This window comes from Lytechinus variegatus, chromosome 19 (genome assembly GCF_018143015.1).
Source record: "Lytechinus variegatus isolate NC3 chromosome 19, Lvar_3.0, whole genome shotgun sequence".
NCBI lineage: Eukaryota > Metazoa > Echinodermata > Echinoidea > Temnopleuroida > Toxopneustidae > Lytechinus > Lytechinus variegatus.
The window spans coordinates 7,080,836-7,107,767 of NC_054758.1; the positions used below are offsets into that span (position 1 = coordinate 7,080,836).

General features: G+C 38.0%; 1 protein-coding gene and 2 long non-coding RNA genes across 3 annotated transcripts in view; 1 reads left to right on the forward strand and 2 right to left on the reverse strand.

Annotated features, from left to right (window-relative positions):
• The window catches only part of LOC121405804, a 69,717-nt gene that overhangs the window by 32,377 nt on the left and 10,408 nt on the right, over nucleotides 1-26,932 (forward strand). Inside the window, exons 9-15 of the mRNA XM_041596762.1 lie at nucleotides 71-209; nucleotides 2,004-2,108; nucleotides 3,484-3,572; nucleotides 5,977-6,027; nucleotides 6,875-6,982; nucleotides 8,357-8,532; nucleotides 14,597-14,668. Coding sequence (XP_041452696.1) covers nucleotides 71-209; nucleotides 2,004-2,108; nucleotides 3,484-3,572; nucleotides 5,977-6,027; nucleotides 6,875-6,982; nucleotides 8,357-8,532; nucleotides 14,597-14,668 — 740 coding nt within the window. The remainder of the gene's footprint in view (nucleotides 1-70; nucleotides 210-2,003; nucleotides 2,109-3,483; nucleotides 3,573-5,976; nucleotides 6,028-6,874; nucleotides 6,983-8,356; nucleotides 8,533-14,596; nucleotides 14,669-26,932) is intronic.
• Nucleotides 8-16,882, reverse strand: LOC121405806. The gene is made up of 3 exons (XR_005968698.1): nucleotides 16,701-16,882; nucleotides 1,384-1,385; nucleotides 8-17 (listed from the first exon to the last, which is right to left on the reverse strand). It is a non-coding gene; the product is annotated as an uncharacterized LOC121405806 (long non-coding RNA).
• Nucleotides 18,515-26,062, reverse strand: LOC121405805. The gene is made up of 4 exons (XR_005968697.1): nucleotides 25,944-26,062; nucleotides 23,789-23,874; nucleotides 23,129-23,249; nucleotides 18,515-18,712 (listed from the first exon to the last, which is right to left on the reverse strand). It is a non-coding gene; the product is annotated as an uncharacterized LOC121405805 (long non-coding RNA).

Genomic DNA, 26,932 nt, shown 5'->3' on the forward strand with positions numbered 1-26,932 from the left:
TAAAATAAAAATATTTCCTGCATGTCTTTACTCAGTGCCATCTTTAAGTATACACCTATTTGTCTTGCAGGCCTCCAAAAATCCTTACAAACTGCTTGTATGTGCACCTACAAAACAGTCACTGGATGTGCTTTTGAGGAAGATTTGGAAAAAGCTTAAGAACATGAATGAAAGCAAACCATTTGACGGTGAAGCTGTTTCACACCAGAGTAAGTGTACTCAAAGGCCTTGTTCTCATCAGCGTTCCTAACTAGTTTAGTTGAAAGTGGTTTAGTGGAGGCGATCTTAAGTCCACAGAAGATAAATATTCCAGATGGAAATAAAGTCTGCTCTGACGTAAAGTCTGGCGTGAAATTCCTAGCTATGATCTGATATGATGATACTGCTAGCTTATATACAAATTATTTACTTTTATAGAAGGTTCTAGTATTGTCTACATTAAGAACATTCTCCTTCTTTCTGGAGCATTCAGATTCTAAAACATTCTTGAATGACCTCCGTGAAATCAACAAGATGTAAATAACATAGCTAATCCTATTGTTCTTTTCCACTGCCGATGAAGTCCAATTTTCTGCCTTAAATAACAAAATTCCTCGGCCTTCTCTATCATGTATCTTTGCAAATTGCAGAAATAACGGAATCACTTTATCTCATTAAATATAATGCCTAATAAAGCGTTACTGCCAGGACATTTAGAAAATAACTAAATAAATGAATGTAATTGCTCTTACAATTCTTATATATAACAGGCTCTTTTCTCTGCTCATGTTTCGACACCAAGTTTTCGAAGATCGGACTGTCTATTATGGAGTCATGAGACCTTTTGTGACCAAAGGTCAACCCGAAAAAAAAAGAGATTTATTTTTCATTTTGAGTACAAATCCAATAGCAAAGTGATATTTTCAATTTAAGCTGTAAATCATTTTAATATTTTACCTTTGTTTATCATTTACTTTGACATAATATTGATCAAAATAAAGTACTTAAACAAAAATGTAATAAAAAACAGTAAAATACATTGACATTGAAAACAATTATAGCATATAAAAGAAATTCATAAAAAATGAAATACATAAAAACGTTTATTTTAGATATATTTCAATGTTAACAATGCTTCTTGGATAAAAAAAAATATTTATAAGAAGCCGTGTTTATGAAGTTATCATAGAAAAAGCATGATTTATGCACATCATTTGCATAATTTATCATAACTAATTTTAAAAAGGCAATTCTTATTCTAGTCTTTTTTTAGAGTCTCCCTGTAAAAATGGGAAAAATGAGTTGCAAATCTTAATGGCACCATCATCAGTAGCAATTTGAAACTGCTTTGGACTTCACTCAGACTGCAAGGCTTGCAGTTAAGCAGAATTTAGAGTTTTGTACTCCTAGCGTTATGTCGACCTTCAAATGAGATTATTTCAATTTTTTTAACTTCATACTTAATTCAGGGTAATTCCAAATCATTGAAGGGTTTTGCTGTAACGTTTCTTTATTTTATTTCAGTTCAATTCTTGTGCAACTGTAGAAATCCAGTTACATAAAACTCACAGGCCCGAATTCACTAAGGTAGTTTTGAAAACCATCGGTTGAAACCATGGCTTGTACAGATTTCCTGTCTAGGTTTAGCTTATTTACATGTACTGTGTATATCAAAAAAATGCCCAATATTGATGCACGCTTTCGTCAAAGTGCGCTGCTGCCATGGTGGTTAGGAACGCTTTTCTATCCATGAGTCCACTGTTCTGAATTAAGGAGTCCACTCTTCAAACAGTGGACTCGTGAATAAAATAGCGTACCTAAACATGGCAACGGGCATCACTTGGAGCACTGACAAAAGCAGGCATCAGTATTGGACAATTTTCAATATTCACGGCAAATCAAGCGTAATTTATATGGGAAATCTGCATAAACCATGGGTTCAACCGATGGTTTTGAAAACCACCTTTGTGAATTCAGGCCACAAAATTCTGTTTTTTGTAAACGTTGCTTATTTCGTTCTCCAGAAAACATCGTAAACGGTGTACAGATTGTACGTGTTGGTGAAGAAGCTGATGAACGACTAGAAGAATTTCTCCTTTCGACTGTTCTGGCAAGAAAGAAAAAGCAAGGTATATTCGCTGCACTGGCCTGGGTCCCTATCAAAAATGGGATTATCTTTAAGATTTTGTTGCTTGCTTTTCATAGTATTCTTGGATCAGCACCACAATAAAGTATTTCATTTATTAATTACTACAGACCAAGTCCAAGCAGGTCTTTGTGCTCATCCACTTCTGGCTTCCTTGTTATTCCAAAAGTTGCAAAAACTTTTGGGGAAAGATCATTTGCTTTTGCATGCCCCACTTTGTGGAATAGCCTTCCTGAAGACATTAAAAAATGTACCTCTATCGAGACTTTCAAAAATCTAAAAACTTTTTTTCAGCTCTTAGCTCTTGAGCACTGTACAGAGTGGATTTGGCGCTTTATAAAGTCACATTTATTATTATTACATTTATATTACTTGCTGTGTTTGTATTCAGTTTAATACATGACATTTTCTTCGGCAACAATCGCTCGATCTGATGGAAAATCTGCATGTTAAGCCAAACCTAAAACTAAATAAACTCTGTGGCCCGTATTTTGTTGTCTGGTTTAACCTAGGCCATGGTCTAACTCTGTGCTAATATTATGGGAAGCCAAAATTTTCAAAATTTTGTTTACAGTGAATTCATTTCATGTTTACTGTACTCTTTACTGATTATTTAATGGTGAAGACAACTGTCGTTCTTATCCTTCCCAGGCAGAATAATGTTTTGGGAGTCAAATGAGCTAATACATTGGGCCTCTACTGTTATAGACTTATGTAACAACTGGCTTTCCATAGTTAAACCAAACCTTAAAACCAGAGTTTAAATTAAACCCGACTTTGGAATACGGGCCCTCACCTTTACATTATTCTGAACCAAAAACTATATTACAATCCTAACTCTAACCCTATTCCCTCTGATCGGAGCAATTGCCGCAGGAGCAAATGTCGTGGGATCATATGTCGTAGGAGCATATGTTACGTCACCTTGTATTCGCTTGGTCTACATGTAGGCCTAGTTGGTTTATACTTCCAAGAAAGGTTACCATATCCCACAGTGTTTAAACCATTTGGTCTATTATCAATTAGGACCGCTTGTCATTTGGTCCAATACCACTTAGTGTAATTTTCAATTAGTCTAATGCCCAGAGGGTTCAATTCCACTTCTTCTGCCAAACATTTTTGTACTTTATGAAGTGAAGTCTGAGTGGTATTAGACTAAGTGGAATTTAGACGAAATGGGTATAGGTTAGTTAGAAATTATATAAATAATAAATGGACTAAATGCCAATTGGACCAAACTTGTAGATGAGGATAAGACCATCAGTGGTGAAACCAAGTACATGACAAAGCTTACTTTAGAGATTTTTTGGATGTTAAATAACATCACCATGAAACAAAATTATTTTGTTTTCTTAAAGGTGCCAAGCTTGATGATGCAGACCTTCAAACAAAGATTCTTCAGCAAGCTGATATAGTTGGATGTACACTTGAAGATTGCGGATCTAAGGTACAAATATTGGATTTTGAATTGTTCCACTTTTAATGATAATAACGGTTATAATTTTGATAGTGCTTCATTCTTTGTGTATCCGAGGGCTTAACATGCAATTATAAATACCCCGGTCATAGGATCCATCACTGTTCCACACACAGAGTGCACCATCTCCCTTGATATGCACATCCTACCGGGTAACCATTTAACACCTGGGTGGAGAGTGACAAACGTGGTATTAGTGCTTTGGTAAAGGACATAAGCACCGGATGGGATTTCACCCCTCGACCCTTGGTTTAAGAGTAAAGTGACTGAACCACTACATGATCACATCTCCACATCTGCAAATTGAATTTCTGTTGAAACTTTGATTATGGACGAGTCAATTAAGCGGGTGGTCGCTGGTGACCTATTAAGCTGCTGGTCAGCACGGCAATTTCCTCCAGACCGATGGACCGCTCAAATAAGAAAATAGTTAAGAAACTAAGTGTGGCCCGACTAAAAATAACCACATTTAGATCTATATGTACTAATGTACTTTAGATCTAAACTTTCACATGATATTATAAACTGTTAAATGTTTTGATCCATCCTGGTAGAAAAGCAGATTACAAAGAGAAAATAAATTTGTTCATCTGGACGTTACTGGTATTGAAATGGAGAACAGTTTCATGTCCGATCCGGGACGCCTGTTAGCTCGTCTGAACTGGCTTGAATTTGTCGGTGGCCAAGGAACAATAGATGTTGTCTTTGAGACGTCGAGGAATTTTCTGGATTACTGGAATATAAATCCGAGAGACGGGTTGTGTGTGTCATAATTCTCCTCAGTAGCGGACCGTGACCCGGACGAGACAAAGCATTGGGGGGCACTGCATTGTCTGTGAACAATGCTGTGCCCCCCCCCCATGCTTTGTCTAGTCCGGGTCACGGTCCGCCACTGATTCTCCTCATGATGTTCTCTTTGAAACGTCAAGGAATTTTCTGGATTACTGGATTCCAGATCCGAGAGAGGTCGTGTCATAATCCTCTTTTGTTGAGAGAAGGGTTTTTGCGGTGACGTAGACTGCATCCCGGACTCCCCTCTCAAATTAACCATCTAGGTTACTTGTCTAGAATGAGTACCCGGTTTTTCTCTGTCTTTGTAGTTGTGTTCAGGTGGGAGTATTATAATGTTCTCTGTATCAATAACAGTAAGTCCAGATGAACAGATTTATTTTATCATTTTGTTATTTGAACCATGATACTATGTTTCAAGCCTTGAATAAAGTGAGTATAGCTATGGACATAATACTTCTGGGGGGCTGTCTTACAAAGAGTTGCGATTGGTCCAATCAACCACAACTATGGGCGGCTAGCAACATCAACATCTAACATACAAATTTGTTCGAAATAATTTCTAGCTCTGATGTATGTTCAAACATATACATTCATCGTTTTCTTGAAGATTCAGTGCAATTCCCCTTATTTACTATAAGGAGATTGTGCAATTATTCTGTAGAAAATCGGACGTGATACTGTCCTCTGTTTGTTTGAATCAAAGTAAGTCCAGATGAATACATTTATTTTTTTTCCATCGTAAGATATAGATGGATTTCCATACAGTTAAAATTGATTGGATCAATCATAACTCTTTGTAAGATGGGGCCTGAAGAGGATTTCTCACTTTTTTGCTGGAAATAACCGGCCTGTAATGTTACAATCCTGGTGTGTGGGTCCTACAATTTATTACATTATTTATTTTTAGTACCTACACTTAAACAGGAATTGCTTCCTAATAGGTACTATGCACAATGCTGATTAAATACCACAATTTAATTAAAATGGAATGAAATATTTCCAGGCCCTGTCTTACAAAGATTTACGATTGATCCGATCAACCTCAAGTATATGGAAATCCATCAATTGCATAATTTATTTCTTTAGGAAATTAGCACAATGTCCATTGAAAAAAAAGTAAGCATACTGAATTGTCAAGAAAGCAGTGTGAATATGCATCATATCTAGAAAATAATTTGAACAAACTTGTATTTAAGATGTTGACGTTGCTGATTTTCCATAGTTGTGGTAGATTCGATCAATCGTAACTCTTTGAAAGACTGGGCTCAGAGGCCCGTTGCAGAAAGAGTTGCAATCAATCGCAACTCTTAAAAATCACGCGCAACTTGATTTTCAACCAATCAACAGCGCGCATTTGGGATTTGCAATTGATTTTTTGACTTGCGTTTAAACGCAACTCTTTCTGCAACGGGCCCCTGATGATTAAAAATAGCCATATCTTTCTCATTAGTAAAGAGATAAGGCAATTTACATGTATATAAAACATTCACAAAAACTCTAGTGGTCTCGTTAACATAAAAAATGGCCATTATGTGGAAAAGTCCAGCTATATTAATATTGATTTATTTTGTTCAATTTAAAGATTGTGAGAGAAAGTCTGGAAGGAAATGTATTTGCACTCATTGTTGATGATGTAAGTATAGTCTTATTATTCATACCAATACCAATGTTTTGAATGACATGTATCTTTGACAAAAGTAGGCAAATCAGCTTCTTACGGAGTGAGCGGTAAACTGGATCTCTCCCTATTCTTTGGGAAAATTTGAATTCATGCATTTGAACATGTTTTAAAAGCCCTTTTGGCTGCGCTACTACTTTTCTTTACAAAAACTTTGTGAAGACTATTAATAACTACATTTATGAAATATCATTAGGAAAGCAGATTATATCTCAAAATTTTGAGCCAATTCCATACTCAATAAATTATCTTATGCCAAAATGGGAAAAAATCAATTTCTGTCAGATTCTTGACCAAAATACAAATAATACATATTATATAGGATATTAATAAGAATCATACCCCCGGGTACCTTTGGATTAGGTCGAATATGCCCAAGGCAAAGCTGAGGGCAATTTTGACCGTTTCAAATTTTACAGATGTGGATAAACATTCATATTACCAAGCAAAATGAAGTGTATTATTTTATTTGTTTATAAGATAGTGATGGAGATCGTTCTAATTTGATAAATAATCCTCATCTCAAAACCGCGAGGGTCCGTTGCATAAAAAATATCATGATGGTAACTGTGGCATCCAATGGTAACTTTCAGTGAATCCTTGATTTTGATTGGCTGATGATCAGCATTACCATGGTAGTCACCATTGGAGGGTAAAGATAATAATAAATTTTATGCAACGGGGACCTGGTCAATAGAAATATTAATGTAGTCTTTATAGAATTCACCTGTTGGCTCAAATAACGTATCTACATACTTTTGTCATTATAAAAGTTGTCTCATCTTTTTTCTTCTTTTTATAGGCCTGCCACTGTTTAGAAACTGAACTTCTTCTCGCCCTTCAATGTAAAACTAAACGTGTCTTTTTGGTTGGTGACAGAGAGCAGGAAATCATTCACATTCGTTCAAAGGTATGTGCACACCTGGAGCGTTCCATGCAATCAACCGCAAGTCAATTTTAGGTCACAGAATCAACCATAAGACTTGAAATTATTTGCAAATTTATGCTCAATTACTGATTTACTTTTTAAAGCAACCATGTAGCCAGGATTTAATTTTGGAGGGGGCAGTATAAAGTGCACGCGAAGCAGTGTGGCCAGTAAAAAAATCCAATTATGCCAGAGGAGCAGCGAAATCATGCTAAATCGCGAAAAATTATGCCAAACCGTTTTGGACCCTTAACACGTACCTAGGATTTTCCACAGGGTGGACAAAACCGTCCGCCCAAAAAATTGACAAGCAAAAAAAAAGGTCTTCAATCTGCAATGTGTGAAACATGAAAAACAACATGGGGAAAAATCGATCAAAAATTATGCTAAATTATGCCGAAAGGGTCGAAATTATGCCAGAAAAAAAGTCTAATTATTCCAAAATTATGCTGAAAAGGTTGAAATTATGCCAGAAAGCATAACTATGCCAGTTCTGGCAACGTTGACGCGAAGCGTGCCAACACTAACAGAGCGCGCATAAAACATGAAATGGATGTGCAGCGATATAGAATAAAGTATAATATCGTAATACTTTTGCATATAGCACGGCATGAATTTAATGATTCCCCTTTGAGCAGATACTTTGCCAAATATTACTTGCTGAAAAGCAGAAGAAATAACATTTTTGGACTCGTGGAGTGACGGTAATGTTTACCCGCTCCGAACAGAAGAGCCAAACTTTTGTGTCAATACAATATTTGAAAAAATACTTGTCATACTATTTACACCCATGTATACTTTATAATTTCTGGTAAGAATGTACGATTTCCACAGCCGGGAAGGGGAAAAAACGAAGAAAAAATGTGGGAAACACAAGGAAATGGCAATTTTGATATTTTTCCCACACGGAGAGCGGAAGCAAAATCTTGTATGAACTTGAAGAGAGAAGAACGTCTCATTTGGGATTTTATTCTTTTAACCAAAAAGGAATGGAAAAGACAGCAAAGATAAACCTTTCTTCCCTTTTCTCATTTTTCTTTTTCTTTTGGGAGCGTTTTTTTTTGGGTGGGAAGGAGGCGGCCGCCTCGACCGCCCCCTTGCAAGCTACGCGCCTGTTTTAAAGTAGCTCAAATTGATTTACTATGATTCATATTGAACCATCAATTGTAAAATTGCTAGGGAAATTTGCAATATATTGCAAATATTTACTTTCAACACCAGATTAATACGCGCATAAATACACACACAAATTCATGCTGGGTATATGCTTAGTATTATTGATCTTTAATTGTGGAATGTGAAATAATTAATCAAGTCACTTATAAGTTTCTACACATAATTTCCTGTTTACTATAGGAGGCGAAGGAGTTGGGATTTGGTCGTTCAATGCTGGCGAGAATCGCTCAGAAATTTGCGTTGGAGGATCAAAACACATGTATACATAATTGGGATACTCAATACCGCATGGATGCAGAAATTGCAAAGTATCCGTCATCTGTGATGTACTTACACAAACTCAAGACTGGAAAGAAGTAAGTGATTGAGATTGTATTTTGTTTATTAGTATATAAAAAATTAAAACATCAGTGAGCAACATAAACCTAACTTTATTTCCTCAATCTGCAGATTTTTTCCCCCAAATACTCTTTTTTCAGATCGTGATTTAATTTTGGTTTGGGTACTAAATATTTTGCAGCTTCAGAACATTATGTATGTATTGCACGAGTGTGTTTTGGAGGATTTGCGAAATGTGAAGGGGAAAAAAGCCACAAAAAACTGCTGCGGCTTTCTAGTGAGTTGTGAGAATATTGCGCGTCCCTCATCCTCGTCTACCCGTTTACCTGACAAAATTCCACATTTATGTGTTATTTATTACTCAGAAATTATTATTTTCTACCACAATCACTTGACACAATTTAGAGCTACCACCCTCCCCCCCCCCCCGCAGCCTTGTATAGCAAGTCCTCGCTTTAAGCCTGGCTAGGTCCCTAACCAGGGTTCCCAGCCCATCGGGGGAAATTATTGTGGCGGGTGATGGTCCTTGGTCCGCCGGCAGCTCGCTCTTGTCAGGATGCCTGCCGCCGGCGGGTGTTTTGCCACGTCCATTTCCAAACTTTTCGTCGCGGATCCGTTTGGCAGAGATATATGCTGCCGCAGTTGACTCTTGCACAAGCCTCGTTCCTGTCAGTAGCACCACCAGGCAACATCAAGACGGCTACACTCTTTGATGTCAGCTCTGGAAACAGCTCATCCGACCATATGCATCTAGCTTGTGTAGTTAAGCTCTCTCGACCATATGCATCTGATTCCTGTAGTTTAACTATGATCTCTCTACCATACGTATGGGTTCTTCTGTAGTCAAGGTCCCAATTAAGACCATACCCATGGACTCTAGCTGCTCCAGACTTCCGTCTGTCTGCTTCAGAGTTCAGACGAGTAACCACGTCAGTTCAGTACAGCTACCACGTCTGTTCCGTACTAGCTGCAACCACGTCTGAATTCAGTACAACAATCATGCACATCTCATTCCGTACTGCAACCACGCCTGATTCCGTACTGCAACAATAGAGTGACTGCAACCACGTCTGTTCAGTACCGCGAACACGTCTGATACCGTACTGCAACAACGTCTGTTCAGCACCAACCACGCCTGTTTCCGTACTACAACCACTGACATCTGTTCTGTACCAGAAACTATATGTCTGGTTCTTCGACCATATGTATGGGTCCTTCTGCAGTCAGTCACTCAACGACTATACCCATTGGCTCTGCTCCGGGGGGGGGGGGCACTCGACCAAAAAAGTGGTGGGGGTGTGCCGCGGGCGAGACAAAAAACGGGGGCCTTGGAGCGGGCTTATTGTAAAAAAGAGGGTCCTCGGAACGGGCTTCGGACGACAAATGTTTGTGAAAACGGGGGTCCTTGGAACGGATCGCCTGCGTGTGAGTGCGTATGCATCCCTATGGAACGGTCATGCGTGCATGATGCAGATAGCGCGGCCTCCGCCGGTGGAGCTCTGCGGCCGCTTTTCACCAAAATTGCAGCTCATTCAATGCGAACGGAGCGGCGTAACGAAAAATATGCGATGCTTTGGAGCGGATTTCTCTCTTCTTTTTTCTCGATAAGAAGAAAATGCTATGCCCTGGAGCGGCTTTCTTTGTTCTTTTTCTCAACAAGACAAAAATGCTATGCCTTGGAACGGAAATTTGAGTGTAAAAATGGGGGTCCCCTCCGCGGCACATACCCACTATGCATTATATACTGAGTGCCCCCCCCCCCGGCTCTGCTCTACTTGCAGTTTCCACCGTTGTCGGACCGTTGTCTGCTCCAGACCTCTGACCGTCTGCTTCAGACCAGCAACCATCCGCTTCAGACCAACCCGTCTGCTCCGGACCACCAGCCGTCTGCTCCAGACTCCGAACCGTCCGCTTCCAGACCAACCAGACTACCAAAAAAGCAAGCCCTTGTATAGTCTCTTGCCGGCATGCAAAAGACCCAACAGAAATCTAACCACAGTGGTCTCCTAGGACTAGAATTCCATCCTAGGTGTCCCCATTTAAAGATATGCGGACGATCATATAAGTCAGCTCGATCACATCCATCTTTTTTATTGGATAGCGAATCCAAATCAATCTGCATACTTTACGTGCAATGCACCCCGTGGGCGCCGTACTTTAACACGTCTTTGGCCAAGTCTCACGAGTTCATTAACTTAACGTAGTTGTCCATTACATGTAATTATACATTTTTTGTTACAGTTAACCTCTGGTACAATCTTAGATCCGCTATAACTTTGCTCTCGGAAATCGGATATGCATGAATGACATATCAAATTAAAGCATTCATTTAGTTCAAGCTGGTGAAAACCAAACTAACCAGTTAAACATCTTCAGGAAATAATTATTCCACAAAGACAGTACAAAACAATAACTTCATGACTTTTGTTATCTACGTCATTATTAGTGTAGAAGCATGCATGGAATATCGGCAGCTACGACAAAAAAATTATAAATCAACCGAAGGTAACATTCAAAATACGAAATAAAACCCATTTCCATTATTTTACTTTCAGAGGTGATATTAATTCTTCCAATTTAAATTGAATTTCACCCCCCCCCTCGGTTGCTTCAATCCCTCGGGCTTGGTCGCTACGCTCCCTTGCTTATAAGTATGTCTATTTTTTAAAGAGTGAATATCACCCCTGTACTTTTTTTCCAGTCAGGAAAAATCAGGGAATTTTGATTTAAAAATACCTCAAATCAGGGGAAAAATATGCCCATTACGCGAATCCTGTGTTTAAAAAAAAAAACCACCACCTTATAACACAGGAACTCCATTGCCTTGCGTGTTGTGTCAATGGGAGCTCAGGTGGGGTATTTGAAACCCCAATTTCAGATTTTGGGAGAGCTCTCGTTTAAACTGGGGTGGGGTTCATCTGACTGCTGATAATGCCTTGCATGTTAGTCAATGGGATCTCAAGTGGGGTATTGACACCCCAATTTCAGTTTTTGGGAAAGTTGCATTTCTCGCGTTTAAACTGGGGTGGGGTCGATTTAGTGACTGCTGCTGCTGATAAGAGCCGATAACACCGATGCCTGCCACCACAACAGGCTGATGAACAGCATGGAGTGGGATTGCAGCTGTCCTTGTTACGTAATAGTATAAACAAACTCTTCAGAGCTTCCTGGCTGACATTAATCTTGAAAGAATGAATTTGTATTCTATTTGTTTTAGGACATTAGCATATCTAAAAACGATTCGGAATTTAGATGAAGATCAACATGAAATTTTGAACGATGCAAAATGACCCACAATTGCCGAAATAACAATAAGTTTTAAAAAATCACCCTCTCTCTCTCTCTCTCTGCCAGGCCTTATGAAGGTCACTTCTCCTTGGGGGAAGGTGGATTATCTGGGAGAGTGCGTGGTTGTTTACTTAAGGATAACCATTCCTTGTTGATATCGGGGATGGGGGGGGGGGCGAGTGAAAGTAGCTTGGAATTTGAAATTGGGGGTGTCAGATGAGATCCATTTTTAAACACAAATTTTCGTAAAATATGTCAAAATAGGGGGAAAGTCCGGGAATATTGATCGGCCCAAAAGTCGAAAGCACGGTAGTCTGTCAGATGCTGTTACATTTTGTTGCATATCAAAACAATATCCATTGAATGACTGGTTGTGGTGTTTTTTTTTTAGTGTAGCCTCTTTGACTGCAGTACATGTACAAGTAGACAGGAATAACCATGGTTTCTGGGGATTTCCTTAAAAATTTCTGACATTTCGCCATAATCCCCATTTACCATGTTCACCGACGGTAGTACGTTAGTGTGAGCTCGCATGTGTTATCACGGTAACCGATTCGGTCGAGTAGTACCATCCAGACTTCAATATAAAAAAAAATCGGATTTAAAGTCTAAGGAATACCTAAATAATGTCTTGAGAATGTGAAGAATCAAGAAATTTGAAAAACGAGATTAAAATGTGATAAAATAGTACTTTACCGATGTTTACTTGTGCTGGTCTCGAGAATCCCCCCCCCCCAACAAAAAAAAATGGCAGCCAAAATAGCATTTACCAACGAACGAAGAGGGCGTCAATAAGTTACAAATTTGATATCGATATTGCTTTCGATATTATACGATCTGCTCCACATGCCAGCTAAAGTGCTACGATCACAGGTAGCAGACGACATTCGATATATCAAGACATTAAAAATTTAATAAGGATAATGACATCATTCAAGATGGCGACTTGCTAGAAAACCCCTTCAGCTTTGGTGAAAATAATATGGAATATGATAATGGAAACCATGAAACTGTAAATTTCGCTGGAAAAAAAAAGTTTTAAATCGCGACCTATAAAACGTTTTTTAATAGTTCACTATACGTTGTCTATCGCATACATTCGTAATTCCAAAGCTTCGTTATTCCGAAGGTTCGTTAGTCCAAAAACAAAGTGAGGTTCCTAATTCTGAAGGTTCGTTAATCCGAAAACGAACTGAGGTTCGTAATTTCAAAGGTTCGTTAGTCCGAAATGTAATAATTAACGAACCTTATTTCGTTTTCGGACTAACGAACCTTCGGAACAACGAACCTTATTTCGTTATCGGACTATCGAATTACCTTCGGAACATCGAACCTTATTTCGTTTTCGGATTATCGAACCTTCGGAATAACGCCACAAATGTTCGGATTAACGAACATCGAGGTATAGGCAATTTACGTGTTTCGAAATTACGAACCTTCGGAATTACGTAGTGTAACCGTTGCCTATAGGTACCGGCCAACAACTCTTTAGTCTACATGGTCTATTAATTAGTGAGAGGAGCCAACGTAATTCATCAGCGGAACAACCAAAATACAGAGACTGAAGCTTCTGGTATAATGTACTAGTAGCTGTAGCACATGACTTAAATGAGGCCTCTAACTTTAAACATAATTATGAACACTAAAATTGGGAATGGGTATAGATAATTATCAGGGAATTTTAAAACTTCAATTGAGAGGATTTTGTTTTCTTGAAAAGCTGGGAACCCTGCTAACCGGAAAATGCTACATTCTGAGTAGTGGAAATAGACCCACTTGAATGAGGACATAGTCCACATTCATACTTCAATAATCCTTTTACTGAATAGTTGAAGAAGAATTTTTTCTCTCAAACCTGCAGGTTCTCTATACAAATCAAATTACAGGTTGATTTATTCTCTGTATTATAAATTTTCATCTCGAAATGTGCAATTTTAAGGCTAGCCATTCATAACACACAGTGAATGAAAGAACGCAGTATTTGTAAGTTCTCTCCTGTGTTTTTAAATCTTTTTGAGTTTGGGTGGTCCATTTCGGGACCAACACTTGCCCAAGAAGATATTCCATGAAACCTACTACACTTCTTCTTCACCATGCATGCATGGAAACCTTCAGAAGTTGCTTCTAAAACTTGTAGTTGTCGGTAATTTTGTAGGATTCTGTGTGAACTCATGACCATATATATGTTTTTTCACCAAGATTTTAAGTCAGTGTGATTCCCAGTTGCATGTGGTATACTTTTAAAAAGGCATCATCGCGTTCAGATATATGAGATTATGTATTACACTGCACGATTGCTTTGACGTTTAACAGTTTAAGCATGACTGTAATGCCTGGCTCACATGCACTATGCGATTTGTTGCGACGCGATTGTTTAATAAATCGCATTTTGCATTAAATGTGAAAGTTCCAAGAAGTAAGATTATTTCATTTGAAGTTTGGCATAATTTGAGGAATAATAAGATCCTAATTTTGCTTTGCAGCAAGCCCTGAGTAAAGTCCAAATCACCTTCAAGTTGCAGTCGATGATGATGTCATCACTATTTGGATTTGAATTTGTTGTTATTCCTGCAGGGAGGCTCGAACTAGACTGAATTTCGATTTCCATATAGTCCTACCAGAATTCTGAACTCCGATCGCTAAGATTTAATTGGTTGGAATGTTTTTATATCAAATGTTACAATTTCTTTGAAATTGGGATCGCAACGAATCGCATAGCGTGACTGGGCCTAAGTCACATTTAGCTCTTTGTGACCCCCCCCCCTTCATGGAATTTATGTTTGATATTGACAGGCAAAAGTCGTTCTTCCTCCGCCCGTACATCATCTTTGATGTGTCCGATGGAAAGGAATCTATGCAGGGAGAGTAAGTAGATCCTTTTTATTCTTCCAAATTGGCAACCTCTTATATCTAAATTTTCGGTGCCATGTTTTTTTTTAAATAAAGGTAAATTACTTTATAGGACTTTTGCTTATTATGGGATACTGACACTTTTTCAAATCATGTACCATAAAGTTGTGGGGTTTACAAAGTATGAATTTTGAGTCTATGGGAAATAAATGTTCAACTGAAAAAGGGGGATGAGCTCAATCACACATCAAACGAAACAGCAAACGGAGAGGAAAAGAGGAAGTGAACTCGAGAGACACAGGAACAGAACTGAACTCAATGAAGGCTGGCAGTGCACTGGTTTATTAGAACGGCTACTTTGCCTCACTAAGACCAAGATCATATTCCAGAATTAACATATATTCAAATTACCCTGATAGCAAAAACTGGGTAAAAAGACGTCATATTGACGTTATTTTACGACGAGTATCACGTCGTTTTGACGTCGTAAAAAGACGTCTTAAAGTCAAGAATTTGCACCAACGCACGTCGTCATATCAACGTCGTAAAATGACGTGATTATGACGTCTTAATAAGTCGAATACGACGTCTTTATGACGTTTTTACGCCATATTCCTGACCAGTATTACACGTCTTTATGACTTGATTATTACGTCATTAATGGTTACTTACAACGTCTTTATAACGTATTCATTACCAGTATTATACGTCAGAATGACGTCGTATATTGACGTGATTATTATGTCATTAATGGTCACTTATGACATCTTTATGACGTGATTATGACGTAATTAATAGTCACTTTATAACATATTTATGACCAGTATTAGACGTCATCTGGACATGATTTTAAGGTCTTTAATAGTCGACTACGATGTCATAATGACGGAATTTTGACTTATTTTGACGTGATAATGATTTACATATGAAATTGTACATGAAAACACAACTCGAACGTACAGTTAACCTAGCTTAGTTCAAAATATTAAAGAAATCAAATCATGGGTTGATCAGTTCCAATATTTTTACGATTGCAAGATTGACTGTAGGTCCAAGACTTGTCAAGAACAGACAAAACACAAACACCCATACACACAGTCACACACATTAAACGATAAATCAAATACACATTTCAATTATGAACTCAGTTACAAATATTTTATTAATAAATTCAAGAAATCGCGTAACAAAACTTTTTTCCTTTAAGAATACAGTGTGTGGTGTATTCTTGTAAATACAACATACAACAAGTTGGATTTTACTCTTACAGGGTGCGGATTGCTTTCCCAAAAGTTTGACAAGCTAAAAAAAGGTAATTTGGCTTTCAGAATTGGCACCCCCCCCCCCCCATTCCGTGTCTGGTCAAAGAACTATGAAACCAGTTACAATGTCTGTTAACAAATACAGAGATACAATTTGGATAAATTGCCTATTCATCTATTGCCAACTCGTCCACTGTCAAATGACAATTGGTCCATCAACGAAATATCTAACAACCATTTGGTCCAATAATCTTCTAATCACCAGCTTGTCTATGACCATTTCATCTCATAACCAGTTGGTCTAATACCAATTTTCTTTTCCTTCATTTTGTCCGATTAACACTTATTACACTTAGTCCAATTAGACCAAATGGTATGGCAATTAAACCAATTGGTTATTCAGAAAAAATGGTGGGTGGACGAACTGATGGTAAACCAAATGATAGTGTTAGACTGATAAACCCATGTAGAGTCTGAGATATTAAGGTAAATACAATACTGATGTCCAAGAAATATGGCTTCCAAGTACCTTATTTTAAACAAGAAATGGCTTACCCTGAACAATATGTCTGTGAAAATAATACCAGATTTGCAGCGATACTCAAATGGGAGCTCATATTTATTTGGATGTAAGCAACATGTATTCATTTTAACTAAGTATGGTTTGTGATTGTCGCTTAAAAGTTTCACCTTGGTAACAGCAGTTTTCCATATATACATAATAATGAAAAACACCCAAGTTTAAGGTGAATACTTCACTTGCATACATGAGTGAAATTCCTGACGATATTGTGTAGCATGAGTTGTACTGCGTGAATATAATGCTGATATATAAGAAATAATTGCTTACAAGTATCAAAAATTTAACTAAAATGAGTAAATCAAATACCACATAAAATAAATTTTCTCTTTTAAAGGGGAATATAACCTTTGGAACAAATAGGCTTGTGTAGAAACAGAAAAATCAAAGAATAAGAATAAAGAAAGTTTGAGAAAAATCGGACAAATAATGAGAAAGTTATGAGCATTTAAATATTGCAATCACTAATGCTATGGAGATCCTCCCATTGGCAATGCGACAAGGATGTGTGATGTCACTGATGAACAACTTTCCCTTTGGTGGACTATAAAATACCCTCAAAATGTCTCTTTTTGCTTTTTCTTATGATGATACAAACTCTTTATCCATGATGTATTCTTAAAAAATATGTATTACATGCCCTCATGTAGAAAGAACACATGATCTATGGATAGATGTGATAAAAGAGGCAATTCAAGTGAAATATATCTAGAGTTGTTCACAAGTGACATCACATTTATATCTTTGTCGCATTGCCAATTTGCTATCTCCATAGCATTAGTGATCGCAATACTCAAATGCTCATAACTTTCTCATTATTTGTCCGATTTTTCTCTAACTTTTGTTGATCTGTTTCTTTGATTTTTCTGTTTTCACACAAGCTATCTTGTTCCAATGGTTTCATTCTCCTTTAAGTGAAATCAACTTTTTGTTGGCGTGGACTTCTCCTTTAAAGTATGTAACAATAAGGATCAGTGCGAACGACCCATCATTTTGCAAGTGCATGCAGACCCAAAATAACTCAAAAACGTGAATTTGTGTACAAATCCAATGCAAATAGTGTTTTTAGTCAAAATTCATAAATTGTATCATTTTTCCATTTACTGCTTAAAATCAATTAAATTTATCTTTTTTATGGTCAAAATGAAGTCCCTGACAATTTCCATTGAAAAAACAATAAAAAACAAAAAGTCGAAAAACAGAGAAATACATAAGAAATTTAGAAAACAATAGAATGCTTAAGAAAATAAATGTGATGTTGAAATTTAAAAAAAATAAATTTGATCAGATGCCTATCTAGATTATGTGAAACAAAAAGTAGCATTTTAGGGGCATTATTTTATTAATTAGAGCAAACTTATGATTTTACGCATATATTGGCAAATTAATGAGCAATGAGATTTTTCACAGAATTACATATATTGAAATTTTGTAGATAATGCCATGGGTAACGCGCGTGCCAATTTCCGTCGCGATCGCGCGATGGACGACCGAGATCATAAGGGGGGGGGGGCTGAATCAGGCCCCCCCCCAGTCTTCTTAGGTGTTGAAATAGCCCAGTCTATTTAGGGTAAATAATCAATTAGCACAAAGGAAAGGTTCACTAGTCGTTCTTAAAATCAATCTTAATTTACTAACAGATTTATGAATCAGCCCACTGCACTCTAATGATGAGCAGACCAAGTTGCTCCTGAAAAATGTATTGTACTACATAATTACTTATTCCTATGTAAAGCATCTCTTAAATTATTATCCCCCTAAGTATAAGATTACCGGTAGACCAATTACTCTCTGCCAAAGACAATGGATCTGTTCTATGTTTCATATGATAAAATACAAAAGAACGTCTTTGATCCTCATTTGACCTGTGTTTTGCATATTAATGTTTTTTTTAAACTCAAAATTTCACAACCTTCTTATCTTAGTCAGATTTTGATGAAATTATCAGTGCTTCTTTGGTTTTTCTCTATTTTAATATTCAAATTACGTTTTGCTGGAGTCTACCTTTTCTTTGATAGGCTCCATTGTAATTTGGCAATGTAATTGGTCTAATGTTATATATTGGGGATAGCACAGATACCGTTTATAATATGTGCAAGCTTTATGCACTCTCATTGGCATATGAAGGATACCTGCAGGGTTGCTAGAAACCATATTCTATGTTTGATTGATCATCCATCTCTGAACTCATCAAGGAAGTACTTTATCTTGTGACACCTGTAAAAAAATAAAAGGGGGGTATTGAGAAACTTATAACAAACATAGCCAAACTATTTCATCTGCATGCAAAACTTAATGGTTTCAATTATCAATTCTTTTTATCGCATATTGCCAAAAGTCAGTGATCTACATTATCACTATCGATATCAATATCCATTGTAGACTGTGGGATGGTCGCTAAAATTGTGACTTTCCGTGGGGCGGCAAATACAACCACGGTTCTTGGACATGATAATATGTAAAATATTATGAGTGAATACATGCACAATGTTGCCATCGGTAAATTTTGCTCCTGACCTCAAAATTAAAATAATAATATGCAAAATCGTACCATTGATTCGACTGGAAATTCCGCCATTCACCCCGTGTGTTAAGGACTTCCGTGAACGCGCGCAAGCGTGCACAATGCATGTAACCTCGTTCGCGTTTTATTTTTTTTATTCGCTGTACATGATATACGTTATAATACAGAATGTACGATGGCGGATAAGATGTCGTCGTCTTCGTCGTGTTTTGACAGCGAAAATGACGATTTATCACTAGCAAATATATGCTACATGCACGTCTTACCCAAGGAAAGAGGGCCAGTAAATTCCTTTCAAGTAAAGAGCTAGAACAAATTTAAGCCTTTGCTGCATTCGTTGATGTAGACTACCTGGGACTTCAGAATAAAAATAGCTATTCGTGCAGCAGAGAAACCAGCCCGACGTCCGACCAGCATTTCAGCAAGATCCGAATGGATCAAAATAAATATAGATGTTCGATGTAGGCCTACCGCGTTTACATCTTGCCCAGAGCCAGGTCAAACATCGTTCGTATATCACCAGCATTGAGCAATCAAGCGATCGAAGGTAATTTGTTTTCACTTTGTGCTCTTGCATTTCACTCTCTGCAAAAGTGAAGCGGTGCAAACTTTGATGATTTTTGTATAGGTCTACATCTAGATTTCTTAATTGAGTCGATGAATAATGTGACTCATGACTTACTTCGTCTTCTATTCATAGGCTTGTAAATGTGGCAATGAAGTAAGTCATGACATGAGTCATATTATGTATCGATTCAATTAAGAAATCTAGACCTATACAAAAATCATCAAAGCTTGTACTGCTTCACTTTTGCAGAGAATGAAATGCAAAAGCACAAAGTGAAACATTTTTGGCATGGACAAAGATCGCTATAACAAGGATCACCATCTCAAAATCATCCTCTGTATCTTTTTCACCTTCGATAGCTTGATTGCTGGAATGCTGTTGATACGAACGATGTTTTACCTGACTCTGAGCAAGATGTAACGCGTTACATCTATAATGTTAGTTTGATCCATTCGGATCTTGCTGCAATGCTGGTCGGGCTGGGCAGGAGCGTAACGGGTCGGTGGCCATGCAGGAGGGGCAAGAGCAAAAAATCTCCGGTCTTATCAGGGGCAGATCCATGATTTTCCAAAAGGGGGCTAATTTTTCAGAGGAAAGTTTCGACCAGCCCCCAAAAAAAAAAAAAAAAATTTCAACCAATTGACAAGCAAAAAAAAAAAAATAAAGGTTTTCACCCACAAATGAAGTATATTTCGTACACGAAAAAAGGGTCTTCAATTTCAAAAGAGGGGGCACACCTTTGTTTTAATGGCATATTTACATTACAAATTTTAGTATTTTGCTTCTCAAAAGGGGGGGGGGCAGGCAATGGCGTCATGAGGCAACATTTTGAGGGGCGATATGGTGTATCGGGTAAAAAAAACAATGCGAGTGAGCAAAAAATTATACATTTTTATTACAAAAATCCAATTTCAGATTTTGACATAATGTTAAAGAAGATAACATATTTTTCACCCTTCTCTCTTTCCTTTTCTTTTTTTTCTTGGTCTGTACGCCACGGTAAACAAGATTTTGTTTATGATTTTGCATGCTTATTTAAAAAAAAATAAAATCACCTTTTCATGACAATCTATCTGTTCTTCTTTCTTTCCTTTTCCAGTTCCTCTTTTTCCCCTTTCCCTTTCATTCTCCCCCTTTTCTTTTTTCCCCTTTAAGTTCCCGGTGAACTCCGCCAGGGGGGATAGCTTGCCCCCCCCCTGCACTGTTAAGCCACTGCTCCCTGGGATGGGCCGGGTTGCATGCAAGTCAATCGCAAACTTCTCTGCTGCACGAATAGCTATTTTTATTCTGAAGTCCCAGGTAGTCTACATCAACAAATGCAGCAAAGGCTTAAATTTGTTCTAGCTCTTTACTTGAAAGGAATTTACTGGCCCTCTTTCCTTGGGTAAGACGTGCATGTAGCATATATTTGCTAGTGATAAATCGTCATTTTCGCTGTCAAAACACGACGAAGACGACGACATCTTATCCGCCATCGTATCTGTGTATAACGTATATCATGTACAGCGAATAAAAAAAATAAAACGCGAACGAGGTTACATGCATTGTGCACGCTTGCGCGCGTTCACGGAAGTCCTTAACACACGGGGTGAATGGCGGAATTTCCAGTCGAGTCAATGGTACGATTTTGCATATTATTATTTAATTTTGAGGTCAGGAGCAGAATTTACCGATGGCAACATTGTGCATGTATTCACTCATAATATTTTGCATATTATAATGTTCAAGAACCGTGGTTGTATTTGCCGCCCCACGGAAATGAAAAACTAGAGACATTTTCCTTGTCCATCCCACAGTCTATTGATATGAATATCATCATCAGGTGAGGGAGGACATTTGCTTATTCAGTTTATTTCATTCCAATCGCTCAGCTGAAAACTTTTATATTCTGTTATATGAAATATGTAAAAATGAAAGGGTGCTAATTGCATTCACCTTTGTTTACCAGTCTAAACATTTAGAAGTAGAAAAAAAATAAATGAGGGCATAAATGGGGCACTTAATAAGAGGTGAAAGAGGGGACACTGCAGAAGAGATATTTCACTATAAAAAAAGGAGCGCAAGAGTGCAATAAAGACAATTTGAATCAATATTCCATTAAAGGAAAAAACTCATAGAAGGGAACAGGGTAGTATTTTGAGATCCATTTCATCTCTGAAAAAAGAATCCCTTAAAATCCCTTTGAATTGATATTCTTCTAAGAACAATTTCATCTTCATTTTATTATCTCTCTAAGACACAAATGGGTGTGTCTTAGAGAGATAATTTCATCTTCATTTTATTATCTCTCTAAGACACACCCATTTGTGAAGCAACATCCAATGAGAAAGGCTGTAAATAAAATGCAGCAGTCTCATCATTCATCCAATGAAAATCTTTTACGCCAGATGTGGATTTAATCTTTTAATTAGTTACATATGTAAAATTGCATAATTGATGTGTAATGTCGTTTTGATAGTGTCCCTAATCCCCGAAAGAGTGTAACAGGGTCCAATAAAATCATTGTCATTGTCTTTGCAAAAGCAAACAATACTCTTATTCTTATCATTGTTTAGATGTCTATTTCGCATCATAAAAATTGTCTAAGTTGCAAAAACAAACAATACTCTTATCATTGTTAAGATGTCACTTTTGCATCATTTTATGCATAATTTCAGAGAAAATTTTTATTAAACTAGTCTTTTGAAATTTTTCATTAACCCTAATTCTGCCAGGGGAGGGAGAGGGCCATAATGCCCCCCCCCCGACAAATTTTTGCGATATCTGCTGCGCAAATTTTTTTGACCTCGCCGCTTACTGACTTTTTACTTTTAAGTCTCGCATAAATTATGAGACCAAATTTGTGACACCCGGGTGCGCGGTTACGACATTACACGTCAAAATGTAAGTGTATTTTTCATGTACAAATCCAATGCAAATAGTGTACCGGGTATTTAGCAAAAATTCAGAAACGTATCATTATTTCTACTTTTACTAATTAAACATTATTAATTTTGCCTTGTTTAAAAAAAAATACATAAGAAATTAAAAAAGCAATAAAATACATAAGAAATCGGTCTTGGCACCAGGATTTTTTCATTCACAATTGTTAGGAATGCTATAAAGAATATTTCACCAATAATAGCATTCTGTGAGCTTTATTTAGTGAATCAGAGCAAAAAGTATGATTTCATGAATAAAATACATAAGTTTCATGAATAAATTAGAAAATTAATTCCTACAAAATAAAAATAAAAGAATTCAGTGAAATTTACCAATGCAACTGCGTTGGAAATGTCACTCTCTACCATCATGCAAATTTTCATTGTGATAGCGCAATCCGTGGCTGAGATCTTAAGGGGGGCCCTAATGCCCCCAAGAATCAAAATACCCAGGAGATTTAGGGTTAATCTACAGGAATAATGTTGGAGTATCAGTCACTGTCAATGATTACATAACTTTCCTTCATTCTCATTTTAACTTTGGAACAAATAAACTGAATCAAACATGGAGCTCATGTTCATGTAAAAAAATCCCTTCCAAAAGTGATAATTGTACTCACCACTACACAAAACAGCATATTTGCATGACTTTTGTTCCATCAGTCCATGTTGATGAAATCAGGATTGACACTGAATTAAATGTGGAGCGTAGAGTTGTTCCAACTGTCCCAGATGATGTCACTGAAATTGAAATGATTATTTATTTAGTCTATCGAGGTATACATGTCCTAAAGCTTCAGGTACTCCACTCATTGCACATGCAATTTCAATGGCAAATGCACAATCTTCGTGACTGTAGTGTGACAAGCGACTCCTTTAGTATTAATATTTTGTACAAAAATTGCAAATTGTAGAGAAAAACAAAAAATGCAAGTTTTTTAGGTGTATGCACCTTCATTTATTTTTTTCCAACAATAGAAAATGCTTTAAAAACTGAGAACTGAGGAACAAGAAAAAAAAATTGCATGATAAATCGAGTGTGTAGTAGCTATAAGGACACCTTCAAAATCGGGCGGCAAAATTCAAAGGTGTTTGGAAAAGATGGAAGCGATATTTTGGTTTGAGATATTTTCTAATCATAGTAAATTAATATATGATTTGCCACTTTTGGTTAGTGTCCATCACTACCAATTTTCAGACAGGGATTATTTTTTAGAAAAAACACATCTTTCTGAATAGGGTCTATGTACAATTACATTTATAAGCAAGGCCAAGCCTACCTCAAGTGATGTTCGAGCAGGCTTTTCTCCTCTTCATTACCGCTCCACTTCCCCGAACTTCAAGTCGGTGAACTCGTTCAGATACTCTGAGTGGCAAAGGTGGGGAAAAATGCATATTTATTGTAAAAAATATCCCCAAAAGACATCAACAATAAATAAAAGCTAGATTTCTTGCTCTAATCATCGGTTACCTCAATAATACAAAATGCTATGCCTTGGAATGGAAATTTGAGTGTAAAAAAGGGGGTCCCACTGCGGCACATACCACCACACATTATGTACTAAGTACCTTGGCTCTAAGACCAAGTCTAAGTCAAGAGTAAGAAATTAAACTTGGCGCTAATGCAGTTTCGCAGCGGCCGGTTACCAGCATACCTCATCACCAATATTTGTTCCCAAATGTCATGACAAGTCTCTCAGTCACATTTCGATGTTAATATATCCACCATTTTTCAAAATATCTTGATCGGGAATGGCTGTATTTCGGCTTCGATCTCAACGTCGTTGATCGACACGGCATAGACATCGCTTCGCAGGACGCAGATCACTTGGATTCACCGTGCACCGTAATGTTGATATGAACTGAAGTTAGCAACCAAAATCATGCGAGAATGTGGCGAACAAACTGCCAGCATGCCGCATGCGAATCTATGTTCGCATGATTTGGTTGCTAACTTCCGTTCATATCAACATTGCGGTGCACGGTGAATCCAAGCGATCCGCGAAGCGACACGGCGTAGACATCGCTTCGCAGATCGCTTGGATTCACTGTGCACCGTAATGTTGATATGAACTGAAGTTAGCAACCAAATCATGCGAGAATGTGGCGAACAAACTGCCAGCATGCCGCATGCGAATCTATGTTCGCATGATTTGGTTGCTAACTTCCGTTCATATCAACATTACGGTGCACGGTGAATCCAAGCGATCCGCGAAGCAACACGGCGTAGACATCGCTTCGCAGATCGCTTGGATTCACTGTGCACCGTAATGTTGATATGAACTGAAGTTAGCAACCAAATCATGCGAGAATGTGGCGAACAAACTGCCAGCATGCCGCATGATTTGGTTGCTAACTTCCGTTCATATCAACATTACGGTGCACAGTGAATCCAAGCGATCCGCGAAGCGACACGGCGTAGACATCGCTTCGCAGATCACTTGGATTCACCGTGCAATGTAATGTTGATATGAACTGAAGTTAGCAACCAAATCATGCGAGCATAGATTCGCATGCGGCATGCTGGCAGTTTGTTCGCCACATTCTCGCATTATTTGGTTGCTAACTTCAGTTAATATTAACATTACATTACGGTGCACGGTGAATCCAAGCGATCCGCGAAGCGATGTCGATCAACGACGTTGAGATCGAAGATGAAATACAGCCATTCCCGATCACAATATTTTGAAAAGTGGTGGATGTATTGACATCGAAATGTGACTGAGAGACTTGTCATGACATTTGGTAACAAGTATTTGTGCTGGTAATCGGCCGGTGCGAAACTGCATTAGCGCCTTAAACTTAATGCATTGTTGGTTGGGGGGGGGGTAATTTTTACAATAGGGCCTATTCATTTCATTTTTTCCCACCTTTGAAACTCGGAGTATCCGAATTACAAGTTCACCAAGTTGAGGTTCGGGTAGGTGGAGCGCAGTGTAGCGGTGGTTAAGTGGAGCCTGCACGGACATCACTTGAATTGAAGGTACATGTAATGTAGGCCAAGCCAAAGCCTTAGGCCTATGAAAAAGGCAAGGAAAGGGCACTGTGCAGAGCACCACCACCATGCCATGGCTGACAACGTCCACACCATACAAATTAGAGAATACATGTAGGGTCTAAAATTATTCTTTGAGATCAAATTTAAGAAGTCATAACATAAGAATGCATTTCAACGTTTGATGATTGGTTTTAAAGATGAAAGCAAAGAAAAAGTTTTTACATGTTCACAGTCAAAACAGCAAACGCCACGGCTCGAGAGCCGTTGTCATCGCCACAACTCTAGGGTTCGACTTCACGTACCGTGCGGTACTTACGCCGGCACGCACGATACCGCAGGTTGAAATAACTTCATCAGTGATAGGTTATTCTGATTTCTACTGATACTCCAGCTAATTTAGACATATATAGAATATTAGTATACATGTAAATGCTTACCCTGAAGTGTCTTGACATGTCAAAAAAGGGCAGGCAGTCAATTGAGAACAAGTTATTACGGACGTCGATTGCACGATCCAGCACTTTGACTCGACTTCGTTCTTCATTAACGGTTGCATTTTCAAATACACGAATCACGTGCGCGCTCTGCTGACGATCGGACTTGGCATTTAGTCTTCATTCGAAACATGTTTTGGTTGAAGTGTCAAATGAAATATCAATTTTCGACGACGACCTACCCGGGCGACCTACAGAACCTTTAAACATTTAGGCTAAAGAAAACACCGGGAGAAAAATAAAGGGAACATTTTGAAAACGTATTTGTAGTATGCATTGGCGGCGGAAGCCAACAAAATTTAGGGGGGGGGTCCATCTGAAATTTTGGGATGCATGGTCCATCTGAAATTTAGGGATGGACGCAGGCAAAAAAATTGACATTTGAATTTAGGGGAGTGGATTACCAAAAATATTTGACAAGCAAAAAAAGGGGGGTTATCAACCTAAATTTTAGGGAGGGGGGACACAAATATTTCAGGGAGCTAGGGGTGGGGCCCACGTGAATTAAGGGGGATGCATGCAGGAAACAAAGTAGACAAGCAAAAAAAGGTTATTATATCAACAAACAAATTAGAAGGGGGGAACGTCCCCCCCTTCTGTCCCCCCCCCCCCGCGCTTTCGCTGCCTATGGTTGTATATATATATATATATATATATATATAAATGTTTTCATAATGAGGTCATATAAAATTGTAAATGCACTCGTCGTGAAGGTGTTGTGGCTCAGTGGATAAGTCTGCGGACTGTGAACCACAAGGACCGGGGTTCAAATCCCACCGCAGCACGTCCTTTGGCAAGGCGTTTATCTACAATTGCCACTCTCGACCCAGGTGTAGTAAATGGGTACCCGGTAGGAAGAAATTCCTTGGAATGCTCGATGCGCCCGATCAGGGTAGCCGTGCTAAAGCCGGGGTAATGGTATGCAGCGCTTA